Source organism: Thermobia domestica, chromosome 7 (genome assembly GCF_964235325.1).
Source record: "Thermobia domestica chromosome 7, izTheDome1.hap1.1, whole genome shotgun sequence".
In the NCBI taxonomy this organism is placed as follows: Eukaryota; Metazoa; Arthropoda; class Insecta; order Zygentoma; family Lepismatidae; genus Thermobia; species Thermobia domestica.
Window position 1 is genome coordinate 33,914,815 of NC_137460.1, and position 17,677 is coordinate 33,932,491.

Here is a 17,677-nt window from a genome sequence, read left to right on the forward strand (position 1 = left end):
CAGGGGGGGCGATCGGGGCGATCGCCCCCCCCCCAGAAGAGGAAACTTTCTTATTTTATATATATAAATAAAATCCATCCCAGAGTTTGGAGCCCTTAAAAGTAGCATTATGACAACCCACCGCCCCCCCCCCAGAAGTCGGTCCTGGATCCGCCCCTGCAACTACGAAACTATGCACTTCCAACCACAGATACATATGAACTTTTTTTTTTTTTTCTTATTTGAATGTGAGCAATCGATTTTTAAAACATTGTGACAAACTTTTGTAATAACCTATATATCAACTCTTTTACTTAACAATGTTTTGTCTCAAACTTATTGAGCTGACGAATTTTTTGTTTTTAGTATATCTATAAATAATTAATTGTATGCGTGTATTAAACTACTTGCTTTAGTTTGTAATATGCCAAATTAAATACACCCAACTGAAACATCAATTAACTGTGCACAAATAAAACATAGTAAAAGTTGCTAGCTTCTTTAGACTAGGGAATTTTTAATTAAGTTATTCATAAGAGAGCTTTAACTTCGTGAAGATGAAAAAAGATATTTCCTCCTTTTTTTTTAAAAAAAAAGAAAAGAAAAAAAAAGAAAAAAACGTTATATCCTGAGAAAGATATCGCCGTGTAACGAGTGAAATTATAGGTAGAGAAAAGAATCGTAATTTCCATTGTACGCACAGATCAAGTAGTAAATAATTGAATTCAGTATACCAGGGCAGTCAAAAAGTTCCCGGAATGTTCTAGTTCCTAGTTTTGTGTTTCGTGATGAAGTCACAATGACTCTTGTACACAGTGGCGTATTTAGGGGGAAGGGGGCTTCCGGGCTTAAGCCACCCCCGAAATTTTACTTACTATAGTAAAATATATGAAATATCTTGCAGAATTTTCACATTTTCAGGCAAAGCCCCCCCCCCGAAAGTTAGCAAAGCCCTCCCCAAAGCAAAATCGTAAATACGCCACTGCTTGTACACCACAGTGCTTAAGTTTTCTAATTATGAATTTGACAAGTGTGAATAGGTTATAACAGGCAGTATAAGAATAGCGTAGCTGGACAGAAGAGTGCGTGCTGATCGGCTGGCGCAATGTTGCAGTTTAAGGTTAGTTTAAAGGGACAATTTTTGTCGATAGATGTCACTACAGTCTTCGCATCTCTCTCATGTATTTTTTTTACCTTTCACGAAAATTCACGGTTTCTCTTACAAATTTCAACCTAGAGATTTCAAAGTTTTAGAAAAAAGAAACTTCATAACCTATCGAAGACAACAATCCTTGTCGATTTTTTATTTAGAATTTTCTTCATTGTTGAAATGGCTTGTTTATTGAAAGGGATATCCAAACCTTACTTTTAACAATATAACTGTTTCAACAATGAAGAAATTCTAAATAAGAAATCGGCACGGATTGTTGCCTTCGATAGGTTACGAAGTTCCTTCTCCAAAAATTTGAAGTCTGTACGTTAAAATTTGTAAGAGAAATTGTAAATTTTCGTGAAAGGTAAAAAATACATGGGAGAGATACGAAGACTGTAGTGACATCTATTGGCAAAACTTGTTCCTTTATACCAACCTTAAGCAACGCGCAAACGTTAATTTCTTGTGCAAATTGGAGAAATCAGCTTCAGGGACTCTGATAGTCTTAAAACAGTTTACGGTGACAATGCTTTAAGGAAAATTGGCTTCAAAGGTCCCCGTTTCTACACCGTAGAAGACGATCAAAACCAACCTGACGGTTGAACTTCAGAAGCCACCAAAAAAGAGGACTTTCGTCTGTGTTGCCAGCAAACAGGAGCAATTTAGCAAGTGTGTGTTTTCCAAAGAAGGCTACGTTGAAAGCGATCAAGTAAGTGTGTACTTATATTGTGGCAATAAAAAGCTACAACAACGTTTTTGACTGTCCTGGTATGTTCCCTGCATATCATCTTAAATAATCTCTTATTTATTTATATTTCATAAAGTTATATTAGAATTTAATGCTTATTTTTATGTTGTATTTGCAGGTATGTATGGCGTTTCGGATATTAACCAATCGGAACCTGTCACTAGCGGATCTACGAACTATAGTTGCAGGTCAGAAAGGTGTGTGTATGTGTTGTGAATGTTTGTAGTGTTATGAATACCGTTTGTCTTACCAAAGCAGTTTTCTTTCATCCTTAGCCCTCAGTAGAATTACTTTATGTCTTGTCACTCATCGTTCCAATGGTACTTAAGGGTCTTCACTACAGCGAAATTAAACTACCGCTAATTTTAGAGTTTTTCTGTAATATCTTCAAAACAAATAAAAATATTCGAAAAGCAGACACGTAGTGAACTAGACAATACGATTTTGCATGTGATACCGTTATCACAACTCATCTATCTGCTTTCGATTTGCAACTGTAGATAGATCTAGCATTTTTTGCGGGTTCTGTAAAGAGCGGCACACCAAAAGTAGATAGGTGAATTCTGGTAAAGGTATCACATGCAAAATCGTATTGTCTAGTTCACTACGTTTGTACTTTTCGAATATTTTTACTTGTTTTGAAGATATTACAGAAAAACTCTAAAATTAGCGGTAGTTTAATTTCGCTGTAGTGAAAACCCTTAACTCTTTGCAATGAGAAAGGAAGAGGGGGGGATAAAATGAAATAAAATTAAAAAATAAAAGTAATGAATTGCATTTGCAGGAAGGTTTACATTGTAAACGTGTGAACTGTTTTACTTTGTTTCTTCGGTGGTGCATAAAGTGTGATAAAATAGCCTTCGTTTCTACCACCAGTGCCAGCAAGAAAACACACGTCTCGTCGACGAACACAATTGGTCCCATCTCCTGTCCAAACATGCTATGTCCAAATTACATTACAATTCAGTTGAGAACATTGGTGCAAGTACCCAGGGCCGGCCCTAAGCAATTTGCCGCCCCGTCCAATGGCATCATTCCCCCCTTTTCTAAAAAAAATCTTAAAAGCCACGTTTTAAGTATGCTACCCGTCATGAACAACGAAGGGGAGGGAAAGTGCACTCGCATTCAGTAAGGCCTAAACACTACAAATGCAATCTCTTTATGTTTGTTTTTGTTGTTTCTTGAAATAATAATATATTATGTTAGTGAAAGATAAAACAAACATATCTTCAGAGAAATGATGGTAATCCTTTTTGTAGAATTCAATATCGAGCTTCAATCTTAACATATAAGTTTGCAATTCCAGTGCAACTAGCTGTTTTATGTTTATTTTTTGATTTTCCTCCTACACCTGTTAAAAAAAATTAAAAATCTTGTTTCCACCTTCAATGATAAGGAGCTTCTTTGTAACAAAGACAATACTAAGTTTTCATGTCGAAAGTTTGATAACTAACTGAATGGAACAGGTGTTCGCCGGTGTTCGAGAATTGAGTTCTTGTATTTGACAACAATCAAGCAATTCATGCTGTGATTTGTTTGACCATTTGCTTTAGCACTGTCCACGTGATCTTAAACTAATGCGACCTAAACATGATTCATAAATGTAGTATTCAAATAGAAGGTCAGCTTAGTAAATTTAACTACCAACATAATAAAATCCGTTTCCAACAAGAAATATTAGTTAGACAGGTTTTGCTGCTCCTCGAAAGTTGCCGACCTTGCAAGTATTTTTGTTAGTTAAGGTAAATGTTCGATCGTAAGAATAGTGCTAAGGATATTTATGTTTTGTTTTCGTTTAATAATAAACTAAAGTTGTTTTAAATTGATGGTGCGACATATAACGGAACCAATGTAAGTACGAGGGATGTTTAAAGTACGGTACGTTTGGCAGTAAAAGCGCAAGCGTTCGTAATTTTGCTCATACACAGTGTCTTCCGGCAATCTTTGAGTATAAATAGACGTAATTTAGAATAGCATCGGCAGTCTGTGAGTTTTATGGTGTGTGATGGAAGAATTCAAGAAGATCGAGTAGCCCACTGCCTGTGAAATAAGATCTGTAGTTCGATTCTTGTTTGCAAGAAATGTGACATCGGCAGAAATTCATCGCCAAATCTGTGAGGTGTACGGTTCAAGTGCTACGAACGTTAGCAAAGTTCGTAACTAGTCGAGACCTGATTAAGGAAGGGTGAGAGGATATTCATGATAACCACGATCGAGTGAGCCCTTTGTATTCATTAACAATCTTGTCCGTGCGACAGAGATCAAGATTCGTGAAAGCAAGACGATTCACCATTTTGACGCTGTCAGAGAATTTTCTGCAAGTTACACGTTCTGTTCTGTACAAAATTGTGTCGGAAGAATTGACTGTCAGGCAGAAAACTTCTATGACACGAGTCTACAGAAATTTGTCCTTTGATAGAACCGAAAATGATGTTGAAAAGTACGTTCATGTATGCAGAATCCCCTGAAAACAGAATGTACTCGAAATGTTTACAGATTTTGTTTTATGTATAAAATTAAAAACGATCCTTACTTTAAAATCATTCCTCGTATTATTGCTGTGAAATACCAATTAGATTGTTTTTGTAAATTTTTGGGCCCCAATGACACTGTGCTCATTTCTCGAACGTAAGGGAAGGTTGGATGGAAAACTGACTTTAAATACCGAGTCAAGGAACATATATGTGATGCAAAAGAAAATAGTAAAATTATTTTGCGGTTTGTTTAAAACATTTATTTGAACATAGACAGAACACACACATAATGCAAAAGGAAATATTTACAAAGGATGTTATATTTAATAACACAAGTATTTATTCATCAGAAGCTTATAGAGATTTGTTTTAACTTAAGAAACGTGCGAACATTTTAATGAATCAGGCTAGTGATGGCCAAATAGTAGGCCATAAGCCCATGAATAGAAATGTATGTTTTAGAAGTAAAAATCTTTTCCCTCTTTTTTTTTATTATTATTATTTTTTTTTATTACCAAGCAAAGCAAGATAAGGTCGTTAGGAACAGGTTGGTTTTTAGAAAATGTAGTTACTTTTAAATGCTCATGGCTTATGGCACTAATTGGCCCAGACAAGTGAAACAATAAACAGGATATGCAGAATAAAACAACGATTGAGAAAATGTATGAATAATACACACATTCAAGGTTCTGTTGTCTGGGCGATATTAAAAATGACCACAAAATATGGATCTTATTTTGTCTTGGCCCGCGGAGCGTGACGAATTGACCATGACTGAGTTAGACTCTGTTCTATAGCATTTAAGACACCTTTTCCTTATTCTTAAAAAAAAAAAAAAAAAAAAAAAGTATACATTTACTTGTAAATATATTTTTATATACCGGGTGTATCAAAAGTCCGGGGCAACCAACTCCTGTATGGTTAAAAGTATGAAAAAATGGAAAGAGAGAAAAATTGTTGGAAATAGGCAGTTTTATATTTTAAATGGCGGATTTTTTTTCCAGTCGCACTAATCGTTTGGGCTCCTCACGTTAGTTAGGCACCTCACGTTTAATGAAATAAATAAATAAACAAAACAAAAAATAAAATAAAATAAAATATTGCTAATTCAAGAGCTGTTTCCGTGAGCCCTTCATCGTATCAGCAATACAGCATTGTTGGGAAGCCGATTTGTGATGCCCTAGATTTCTTCACGTAGCAATGTATACGTTTCCTGTGTAATTTTTGCGTGCCTTTATTCCGTTCGAACAGCTTGCATCTTCATTTAACACAGGGCGTCTTATCAACATGGAGCTCAAACGGCTGGTGCGATTTAAAAAAAAAAAAAAAATTCATTCTCATTCCATTTTTTCGTATCTTCAGTTATAACGGAGTTGACCTATGGTCCCGGACTTGTAATACACCCGGTATAGACAGAAGTAAGTAGTATGCAAATCATGTTTTAAGGATTAGCGCAACGGTTTGGCGTACCGGCACCTTTTTAAATGAGAACGGAATATATCCTCTTCTGTCTTGAAGAAGGGGTTGACGAGAAATTTCGAAAATACCAAATAATAAATATATAATTTTATTGAAAAAACAGAGTTTTTATTTTTCTTCTTTTTGTTTTCTTTCTAGAAAAAGAGTTGCGGATCTTTGTTCTTTTCAGGAGTCAGTTAATTGTATTCAGGGACTAGAAATATTTGGGCTTTTTTGTCTTTTTATTCATTATTCGAAAGAAGAATAAGTGAAAACGTCCCCTAGTTTTTTTTTTCCCTCCGCAAAGTTATCTTGTATTATAAAATTAAGATGTAAGAATCAGACATTTTTAAAGCATCTTCATGTATATGTACTTGAGGTTTTAGTTACAAGACTGCAGTGATATGCTATTGAACGTTATTATTATTATTATTATTATTATTATTATTATTATTATTATTATTATTATTATTATTAATAATAATAATAATAATAATAATAATACCCTGAAAGGTATGCAGCTTTTTAACCATTATGAACCTGAGGTCCGCGTACCGGCACCTTTATTTTTAAAAAACGTTTTATATATATATAAGTAATTATGATTATATATTTTTCATAACTATGTTACTAGGAGTGTTATATTTCTCCTGCATATTAAAATCCGTTTTTCTCTCTATATACAGGTCTCCTGGGGAAAGAAGTGAGTGACATTCCATACGATCGTATCAATGTGAACTTCGACCAGTTCTGCTCCATCGTGGCTGAATTCAAGATGCGTGAAAGTGAGAGTCGGAAATTATGGGACATTGTTCTAGCGAAAGCTTACAACCTCTTTCAAGTTCTCTTTAGTCCACTGATTAAAATTTTAGGTATTTTAAAAAATGTAAACAAACAATCTGGATGTTCACAGCACTATGTAGAGGCCTTGCCTGCTTCTTCGTACACCACCGTTTTTTGTCACACCTTAGTCGTTCTAGAATTTGTTTATTTTTCGTTATGTACGCACTATTTGGTTCATATTGGGTGCACTTTATGTCAACTTTATTTCGCGTTATGCATCGTTTAAGTTTTTTTTTTCATAAAAGTATTAAACAAACAGAATTTGTATTATAAATAGGGATGGAGTTTCAGATTTTGCCTTAAAATGAATAGAATGATACAACCTGAATGTGTTGCAATGCATAAAAATATAACGAGGTGAATAATTTCAATAAAGAATATGATCATCATCAGTGGCGGCGATTGGACGTTAAAAGTGGGGGGGGGGGGGCAAGACTTGACGGAAGGTTGTATAACTAATAGGATACTATCTTTTTTGGTTAAAATATCGTATATCATATTTCATATTTTATTAAGTAAATTGACAAGAGCAACGCAAGTAGATACTAGCCCTTTGTACTCTTAAACAACATAGGTGTAAGAAGAGATTTGATTCCTTGCTCTTAAAATTCAAAGCGACTGATTAATATATTGAATCCTTGTAAGAAGTGAAAGTATGCTGGAATTCTTGTGTTCCAATAGGTTAATTTTTGGGTTATTTTCCGTGGCAATTAAAACGCAATTTCTGCAGCTTTCTTAACTCCACGGGTGGACAACCATCACGTACTCACGCAATGGCGAATGTTATATGGCACCATTTTTTCTATGAACCAGTAATACATACAAAAAGCTTACATTTCCAAATGAAACTATATACATTAATTGGTTACTTCAAAAAAGTGTGTCTGTGGGGGAGGGGGGGAACTGTCCCCTTTTGACCCCCTAATCGCCGCCCATGCGCATCATCATCATCATCGTAAAGATTCTGCCATTGTTGACAGGTTAACCTGCCATGAACTAAGAAACTATCATGCTCCATGGTCATCAGCTAACCTCTTCGCCTTGACTGGCAGTTTTGTGCTGTAATACCGTCCATTAAGTAGCAAATTTTTCCTACCACCGTACCTTCCATCGCATTTCTTAGAATAGAGCTCTTTCTCAGACAATGTCACAACCAGCTTCTCTCTCTCTCCATTTTGGTTGAACTGTTATTTTCTTCCTCACTATTCGTAATACGAGGGATCGTTAGTTCGGTCCCCGGCCAAGTAAGTTTGTGGTGGACAACTTCGTGTTCGTGAATTTTCTCAGGGTACTCCCACTTTCTCATTCCACCATTTTTTTCATCATCATTCACTTGCCGTAATTGTCGTCTCCTGTAGCCTAAAAGGGTTAATCTTGGAACGTTAAACTGAATTATTTCATTTCCTAACATTTCCTCGTTGGTTTTCTGTTAAAGAAGAAGGAAGTTTTATTTCTTCTTTCAAACTGCGTTTTTTGTAACGTTATAACGTCAGTAAGTCATTATTAAAGACCGTGTAGGTGAAAACTAGTTTTCTCGAAGATATTCTTCTTGAATATTTCGTTAAGAATAATACCTGTCGGTTTTCGATGTGTACTTTTCTTTTGTTATTTTCACTCCGTAATATAAGGTCTTTTAATCAAAGCTGTTCTTGCCATTGTAATGGTTGATTGGATTTGAGTGTAGCTTTACTTTTAGCACCGAGACTATATCAGACGTGGACCCGTACAGGTTAACGTGGAATCAGAACCACGTGAGCTTCTACCAAAAATCGAACCCGGGCCTCCTGTGCCGTCGGTATTATATTGTTTGAATTTTTTAACGTATATGTTCATCTACGTAATTATATTTTATCAATTACTTTTTCTTAGTGATTTTCATTAATTGCGTTAAGGCATGTATTCTTAAAAGACCCCATCACAGCGAAATTAAAATACCGCTAATTTTACAGTAATTATGTGATATCTTCAAATAGATAAAAAGGCAATTGAAAAGGGGAACAAGAACTCGGTAGACAATATTATTTTACATGAGGTACAGTTATCACGACTCACTTATCTGCTTTCGATTTCCAGCCATTTAGAAAACCGGCATTTCTTTTCGCGTTTCTAAATGGCTGCAAATGGAAAGCTACTAGATGACTCGTAGTAACGGTACCTCATGCAAAATAATATTGTCTACCGCGCTGTTGTTCCACATTTCGATTATCTTTTATTTATTTGAAGATATCACATTATTACTACAAAATTAGCGGTATTTTAATTTCGCAGTGATTAGGTCTCTTAAGAAAAAATGTCATAACCTGTTAGTGCATTTCTAACTCTGATGTAAATTATCCTTAGTTAAATTCCGAGCCGTTGATATCACTAATTCGTTGGTTTTCATAAGTTGCTATTGAATTATATATACTATCAACTCGTACATACAGCTATTTAATCATCTAAAAAAATCTTCCAAATGTTTCTGTCAGATTTTCGTGACAGATTATTCCGAAATCAAAGAAAATACCATCCTGCCTGGGAGGAAATTCGTCATTTTGAAGTTTAAATCTGTTAATTGCAGCACATTCAAGGAGTTTCATATATCCCTGTGGTATCTCTCTTCATTTGAGAGATTCATCAGTTAATTTTGTGTAAGAAGATAATTCACGATAATGATTTAGAAGAATAACTTCATGTGTATACTCATATTTTTATATGTAGTTTATTATGTTGGAAATTTTTAAAAGAAAGTAATTTTAATTTGCTTTCGTTTGATAAGTTGCAAAAGTAGAAATCATCTGAGTTTCATAAATAGTTTTATTCTGCGCTTTTCAAAGCAACTTGATATTTCTTTTAATAGATTTATAAACATCATCGATATTTCTGATGCATCTTATTATTAAAGCAATAGTTTCTTTCACGCTATAGAATATAGAAGTAGCATTCGTAGTTTTTTAAACAATTTGCCAAAGTTATAAATATATGGTTCTATATTGAAGTAGATTTTGAGATACAAATAGAGACCTTGTACTCACTTCGGTATCCTTGCAATTGGAGTACTTAAATGAAAAATAATTAAATAAATAACTATATTTCTGAAAGCTCTTTTGTACTCTCCCGACTTTTTTGTATTTTCGTAAATAATATTAACGACCAGTATGAAGATTTGGGAAAGTACGCAATTTAATATTTACAAAATGCTTGATACAAGCCTGTTGGGAAACTGCCAATACAATGTCCTAGTTGATAAGGTAAAGCTAATAGACGTGAAATGAGCAAATACTGAGCGGCGTATAAGTGAGAATACAAGTATCATAAAGTTCACATATTTCCGTCCGGGTCCTTGTATATACGACTTTTAAGTTTTTAAATGTGGAGGGTTGTTGGAAACACATTGCGAGAAAAACAATGTATTATATTGTAAATTTATTACAATCACGCTGGTGGGCCTTATAAGGTTGTAATGTTAGTACGTAAGTCCGTTGCTCCACTCGATAATTGAAACGAAAATGAATATATTTTCATGTTCGTTAATGGAATCAGTCCGTTAACATCTTCACGAATAACGAGGACTTACATCCACCCGTTACTCCACGTGTTAACTAACTCACTCACTATGGCCTATGGAACCTGGAGGTTCAATGCCACGATCACAAAAGCTCTCCATTGACTTAGACCAACTCTCCATCTTATAGGTACCACACTGTAAATAATGCGTCACAAATATTTATAAATTCTCTGTACATACAAGCATCTGTATGCACTTAACTACGAGTCGTTTTTGAAACCAGGCATACTCTTTTTAACCCTTTAAAATTATATCAGCTATTTTTAGGTGATAGGAAGAATCTTTATTATTCGATTAAAAAAGTAACAATAAAGCTTTTTACTTCGATTTTTGTTTTGTTTGTTCAAGCCTAGACACATTCAGTGCACCCCTTAGTATTTTTCAGATTTGTTTCAGTTCTCTGCGTTAAAACAGAAGAGGGACAAAAAAGGTTTTTTAAAAAAAACGACGATTTTTCCGCCTCAGATACATGATGAAGACATGTGAATGGTACTGTTTAAAAGGCTGTTCTATTCTGAAGTGAATGATGTACGAACCATGACCCTGGGATAAATAGGGATATCTCAGGGAATTTTTATATATTACATCCGGATCATTTCGGGCATTGTGGGGATGTTCTTAGCTTATTGATAAATATTTTTTCCCGCCATTACTATTCAAGATAGAAGCTTGAAATTTTGTGCTCATATTTAGTGGATATCTTGGTAGTTTTCAATTGATTTTGTGATCTGTGCGTTAAAACAGGGGGATCCAGAGGGGCTCAAAATTTTAAAAAGATCATGATTACTCTCAAAATTTCAAATGGTAGGGAAATGTGAATGGTACCCTATGAAAGACCGTTCTATTCTGAAGAGAATGAGGTGCAAATCATGATCCTAGAATAAATAGGGATGATGCTGTAGCTGTTTGAATGAAAGTCTATAATTTACCTTTAAAAAAGCCATAATTTTAAAGGGTTAATGGAAAGTGATTTTATACGTAATGACCTATCCATGAAAATAAAAATAATATAATCGAGGCTTGTATCTAAAATGTTCTGTGTTTTGGGCACCTGTCACAATTTGTACACTTCATGGGGAAAATAATTCATGGAAGGTTGTGTGCTGTGAACAACTGAGTGATTGCTGAAGGAAAGAATGAAAGAAACTAACATTGCATGCTTTCACCAATTTCGATCTTTCTCATCTTCCTGGGAGAAAAAAAATGCTGCTTTGCTTCTTGTAGTTATTTATTCTTTTAAATTTTAGTTTTACTATTATTCTGCATGATTTAATATTAACAAATTTGTATTTGCTTGTTTAATTTTATACTTGTTCTCTAAGTGTAAGGCGATAATTTAGTTAGTTCTAAACTTTTGTCATGATATACTAGGGAGAGTCCGAAAATAAGTTTTTCCTTTCGTTTTCCCCCAGGAAAGCGAAATCAATGAGGAAGCAAGACAGAGGTTGCACACGCATAAGTGGGTATTGTTCGGCCGCGATCCTGCAGATGGCGCCGTAGCGGCGCCTGAACAAAGCGGAGACGTTTCTCAGTTTGAGCCTGGTAGCTATGGAGAGAAGGCGCGTTTTGACGCCGTGGTCGAAGGGAGAAGTGCGAGTGGTTGTCTACTATGAATGAGCACGTGGCATATCGGGAGCAGAAACCCATAATCTCCTGGAAGTCTATGGGCCTGATGTGATATCGAAACAAATGGTGCGGAGATGGTGTCGCCAATTTAGTGAGGAGCCTTGTCCATCCGCCATACAGTCCTGATCTCGCACCAAGTGACTTCAGTTTCAAGTTTTGAATTGAGTTGATTTTTTAGTTTAACGTCCCTTTTAGCAGCGAGGCTATATGAGATGGGACCTACTGATTAACGTGGAATCCGAACCACATGAGCTGGCGCCGGGAATCGGAACCCGGGTCTCCTACGCCAAAGATGCGTACGTACGCTAACCGCTTAGCCATGAAGGTTCAAGCTTTGAAGAGGACTCTTGGTGGTACACGCTTTGGAAGCAATGCTATTCAACGCTTCTTTCGTATGCAGAGCTCTGATTTGTTCCTGGAAGGGTTTCTGAAGCTTATAGACCGATATGACAAATGTCTCAATGTACGTGGTATTAGCTTGGAAAACTAAAGGTACAACTTATCTTTAATGTCACATGCAATTTTTGGTCTTGCATCTCCACCTCTGTCCACAGTCGCTTGGGGAAACTTATTTTCAGACTTCCTTCCATATTTGAAAAACTTAGATGTTTTTTACTCTTGTTGCTACTCTATTCCTATATACTGTAGTATGTTCCGACGCCTTCGTAATCCTAAATGACAAGTTTAACTTCATTTGTAGAATGATAATGTAAGTGTGTTGCAAGCCAAATTTTTCACATGCGATTGGGTTGTTACATTTTATAAATATCTGTCCACATTGAGAAGAACAAAATGGGTGTGTTGAAGTGAAAACAAAGTTCCTATCCAGTGAGAAAATTTTAAACTATATCTTTTATATTTTATTATTCATCTGGAATGATTATTGGATTTTTTTTTTTTTTTAAATGTTAAATAAGCATAAAGAATTCACATAACGAGCAATATTAAAATGTGTGTGTTCGGCGATATTAATAGTGTATTAAAATATCATTCATTTGTTTTTAGCTCAAAGATGATGTACTTTACTATAAATCTTTGTTTCAAAACAATGCTTTTATTTTTTTTTCATTTATCTGAAAATAATTTATTTACTTATTGTAATGGTTACTTCATTACTACTGTTCGGACGCACAAGTAATTTCGCAGCGCACAAGGACTACAGTAATTTAATTACTTTCTTAAATTTGAAGTAAGCATACGTTGAACTATAATAATATGTATACGCGTTTACTCCCGTATACGGCCCATTACATCTCTGGTTAACGTCTAATTGGCTGGATTTTTTAGTTAATTTCCATTAATGAAGTAAAGTTAACCATAAAAGTTGCTTTTAAATAACATGCAACCTGTCAGATTCCTTGTACACTCATGTCCAAAATGATTGTCGCATATCTATAACTGTTTTCTTGTAAGAATATAATTTGATAATAATTTTGTAGGGTACCTTTAATACTGATACTGTGTGTATAATCGGGAAATGTATATTTGTGGTAAATCTCATAGGAAAAGAATTATAAATACGAAAATTAGAATGAGTAAAACAAAATGTTGCTAAATGGACAAGAAAGTTTTATTTTCGTTTTATTGTTCTTATTTATTGCTCTTTTGACATGAAATTTGCCACATACATGTCTTTGCCAATTATACACATACTAACGTTTTAAGAAATACCGGGCGAATTCGTTATCAAATTATATTCCTACAACAACATATTTATGGACATGCGACAATAATTTTGGACGTGAGTGTACGTAAAAGGATTACAAAACTAAAGTGTTGAAATCCCATAATCACATATTTAATCCCAGGTCATGATAGCCCAGGTGTCCTGCCCATGGATTTCGTTCGAATTTCTTTTCTTTTTTTTTTAATTTTCTTTATCAATTCCTTTACGTGCGTTTATCATTCATCTCGTGTAGCCTACAGGGCATCATGAAACTAAATATTTAATTTCTGTCATAATCTCATAGTTCCGGAATTGTTATGGTTTCAATAAAATTATGATTTATCATCCATACTTATATTTTGAATCAAAATTTTCATATATATGAAAGTATTGTTTCGTTGACTGGATGCAAAGATAATTATGAAAAATCTCTTTGTTTCCAAAAGAAGTGGAATAATATTGAATGTGTGATAATATAAATAAAGGAAATCAAAACTAAATTATAATATTTTGTGTATTTTTTAGAATGGGTATTTCCACAACAGAATTTTCGTTCTCTTCAAATGGGTCCTTCAGTAAATGGACAAACAAATTGTTTACGAGATGTTTACTTAGGAGGCTCGTGCGGAGACTCCACGTGGCGAGAAGATATAGCCATTCCATTGTTGAAGTAAGTAGTCAAATTGAGTGCTCTTGAAATCATGGTCATTTCATTATTGAAGTAAGTAGTATAAAGTAGTGCTCTTAAAATTATAGCCCTGTCATTGTTGAAGTAAGTAGTAGACACTAGTCCTTAAAATTATAGGTATTCCATTGTTGAAGTAAGTAGTAGAAAGTAGTGCGCTTAAAATTATAGCCCTTTCATTGTTGAAGTAAGTAGTAGAAAATAGTGCCCTTAAAATTATAGCCCTTTCATTGTTGAAGTAAGTAGTAAAAAGTATTCCCCTTAAAGTTGTAGTCACTTCATTGTTGAAGTAATAGGAAATATTGCCCTTAACATTGTAGCCACTTCATTGTTAAAGTAAGTAGTAGCAAGTAGTGCCTTTAAAATTATAGGTATTCCATTGTTGAAGTAAGTAGTAGAGATTAGTGTCTTGTTTTTAAGCATTTTACAAATTTCAAGTAGTGGAATTTGTTAACGATAATCTCAGTGCTAGATACGAAACATGTTTAAAGGGAAGGTGTTGCAGATAAGAAAATATACTAATTATGTGGGAATTTTAAGTCTATGATTACTTTCCTTTTGTGAAGTTACTAAATCAAAGCTAACATGAACCAGATAGTTATTTTCTTTCATGATTTCGGCAACCAATCCTGTTGTGATCGATTGTTAAACACTACTGGTTTTCACTGTGTACACGCTAACTTTTAAATCACACCTTAGTCATCAGAAAGAATATATTCAAGTATTAGAGTGAGAGAAAATATCTGTTCACAAACTTGAATGTAAATTGTGATTAGAGAAACTGTTACTATACTTACTTCACTACTTTTCTAAGGGACTGATTGTATTTTCGATATATTTCCAGAAAAAGCGGCCTTACGTATTTCAACCCTCAGATGTCGCAGTGGAGTAAACGGTTAATTCCTATTGAAGCAGCTGCTATGGACAATAGCTATATTCTATTATTTGTTATCACAAATACAACTCGCTCACTAGCGTCGATGGCTGTAGTAAGTAGTAAAGAGTTTTATTATTATTACGTCGTCTCCTTGAGTGCTGAAATCAAGTGTGGAACCTTTATCTTCATGTATAGCTAGAGACACGAGTTTATCGCAATGCGCGATAAAACGAAATGCGTCAGAATTAAGTAATTTTCAGTTTCTTGACGTTTTATGATATCCTATATGTATTTTCATTGGTTTCCGTTGCGTAATAAAACGCGAAATTGACAGTTTTGCGCGAAATTTCTTGCAATACGCGATATAACGCGAAATTTTAAAAATACGTTTTCATTACTTTAGAAACGCTAGTTTTCCGCTGACAAAACGGTGGAACGTGGTATCAACTGTGCATTTTGGGTGATTAGGACACGACTATACGAAACATGTTGCCCGTTAGCTATCACCATCGCAACTGGATGGGGAGTTCCGAAGTGATGATTGTTTGAAGTTTGTTGTAAATGTACTTACATATGTGTGGGTTCCAACAAGCAATGCCAATTGTGAGAGATTTTTTCCAAGTATAGACTGATGATAAGCGACATGTAGCAAGCTTATATTTTAATGCTTAAATGCAACTTGTGCCTATGTATTTTCAGAAGACAGCAGAACTTTTCTACTCATAGTAAGTTTAATTACTGATTTTCCTGTTTGATTTGAAAAAAATATAATTTTCTATAAATGAAACTGACATTGTCAAGTGAAATATTCAGTGTATTTTGTTTTTAGGTAATTATATGTTTATTTTTATAGTGACCTATGAATAAAAGGAACAATTTTTAAAATGTCAGGGAACTCTTCTCCACAAGAGCTACAAAAGGCGAAATTTTATTTGGAAAATGCGACAAAACGCGAAATATGAAACACGAAACGCGAAATTTTCAAATTCATTAGTGCGAAAAACTCGTGTCCCTATGTATAGCTATTAGGCTTTAGTGTCCTGTATTTATTTATTTATTTATTTATTTACTTTTTATTGTCTTTCCTTGTCACTCTTTCCTTCTTTCCCGCCACTACAACCGTGTTTCCACGAAAATATGATACCGAATTGATGTTTTGCCCGATAGACGAATTAGGGTTCATTTTCAGGAGACACTGTATCTGTCAACTTGAAACGTAACCGTTATTAAAGTACTCTGTGATTGTTGCAAGGAACGCTTAAAATTAGTTGGTTTTTGAGATTTTGCGTACGGTCAGGCACGTAGCCAAGGGGTCCGCCCCCCCTTCTTCTTCGAAACCAATAAACATAAAAAGATAATACTAAAAATAATTTTTCACCATCATTTCTCTGCAGCATCGAACATGTCAAACATACAGTAGTTGACGGAATAATAAAAACAGAAAAGTTATGTGGATAGAAAATTCTATTAACATTTGATTCAACAGAGAAAGGAACGCAGATATTGTAAAATATTTTTTAAAGACATTATTGGATACGTACTTTTTATAATAATGAATATGTACTTTTTATAATAGTTGAGATCATAATGAAACGAAAATTGTCATATTTGAATGAACAGAGGAAGAAACATAGGGTACATATTGTAATTTATTTTAAAAATATTCTTTTACTCGAGATTTCTTCGTAGTTTGTTATTAAAATACATACTAACATATCCTCATTTTATCGTCCAAACAAACCAATGTATGTTGTCAGTAAAATAGTTCAGATTGATTAAGCCCTGTACGTGTTAACCATAGTATTTCATGTCACCTTCCCCCATTATGAAATCCTGGCTAAACAAACCAATATATGTTGCCAATAAAATAATTTAGAATGATCGAGCCCCTGGTGTGATAATCACAGTATTTCATGTAACGGACTCCCTTTCCACCCGAATTACGAAATCCCGGCTACGTGCCTGGTAGGGCTTATTCTTGAAGTAGGGCAATCTCAAAATTCATACTAGGGCTTATTTTTCCAGTTAGGTCGTATTTTCAAGTAAACACTGTACTATTGTTACAGCGTTATTATTGTTACTATTATTAGTTGTTGTCAGGGGCGGATCCAGGATAGACTTCTGGGGGGCTAGCAATGGGTTTCTACTTAGAGCTACTTGTAAGAGCTCCAAACGCTGGGATGGGTTTTATTTATATATAAAATTTTAAAAAATCCCCTTCTGGGGGGGGGGGATTGCCCCGATTGTTCCCTCCCCCTATATCCGCCACTGGTTGTTGTTGTTTTCATATTTTTATATGACGCTAATGTGTATGGCATACTGCTGAATATCAAAGGTAGTCATCAATTTTCAGTCTCTCTTATTATCAAAAATGAAATGGAAGTAAAGGGACTGATGACATAAGTTGAAACGATAATACTGTAAGATTGAGATTAGGTGGTGAATTGATTGGGTGGTCTTGCTTTATACTCTTACGCAACACGGAAATTATAATGAACCAGACCTATAATGTTAGAAAATTCACCTAAAGCGTTGTATTATTCATTTGACCGTACAGTTTCAATAGGAAACCTCCATCTTTATCGGTGGGAGAGTGAAAATGCTGACCACATTATATTGTG

At 34.6% G+C, this 17,677-nt stretch overlaps 1 protein-coding gene across 10 annotated transcripts in view; it reads left to right on the top strand.

The window, feature by feature from the left end:
* raw (NDT-like domain-containing protein raw) overlaps positions 1 to 17,677 on the top strand; it is a 482,020-nt gene that overhangs the window by 452,355 nt on the left and 11,988 nt on the right. For 7 of the 10 annotated variants that reach the window (XM_081764463.1, XM_081764472.1, XM_081764471.1 and 4 more), the window contains 4 exons: positions 1,999 to 2,077; positions 6,499 to 6,684; positions 14,020 to 14,164; positions 15,024 to 15,168. In XM_081764463.1, coding sequence (XP_081620589.1) covers positions 1,999 to 2,077; positions 6,499 to 6,684; positions 14,020 to 14,164; positions 15,024 to 15,168 — 555 coding nt within the window. The remainder of the gene's footprint in view (positions 1 to 1,998; positions 2,078 to 6,498; positions 6,685 to 14,019; positions 14,165 to 15,023; positions 15,169 to 17,677) is intronic. The other 3 variants (XM_081764465.1, XM_081764468.1, XM_081764467.1) reach the window with 3 other exon arrangements.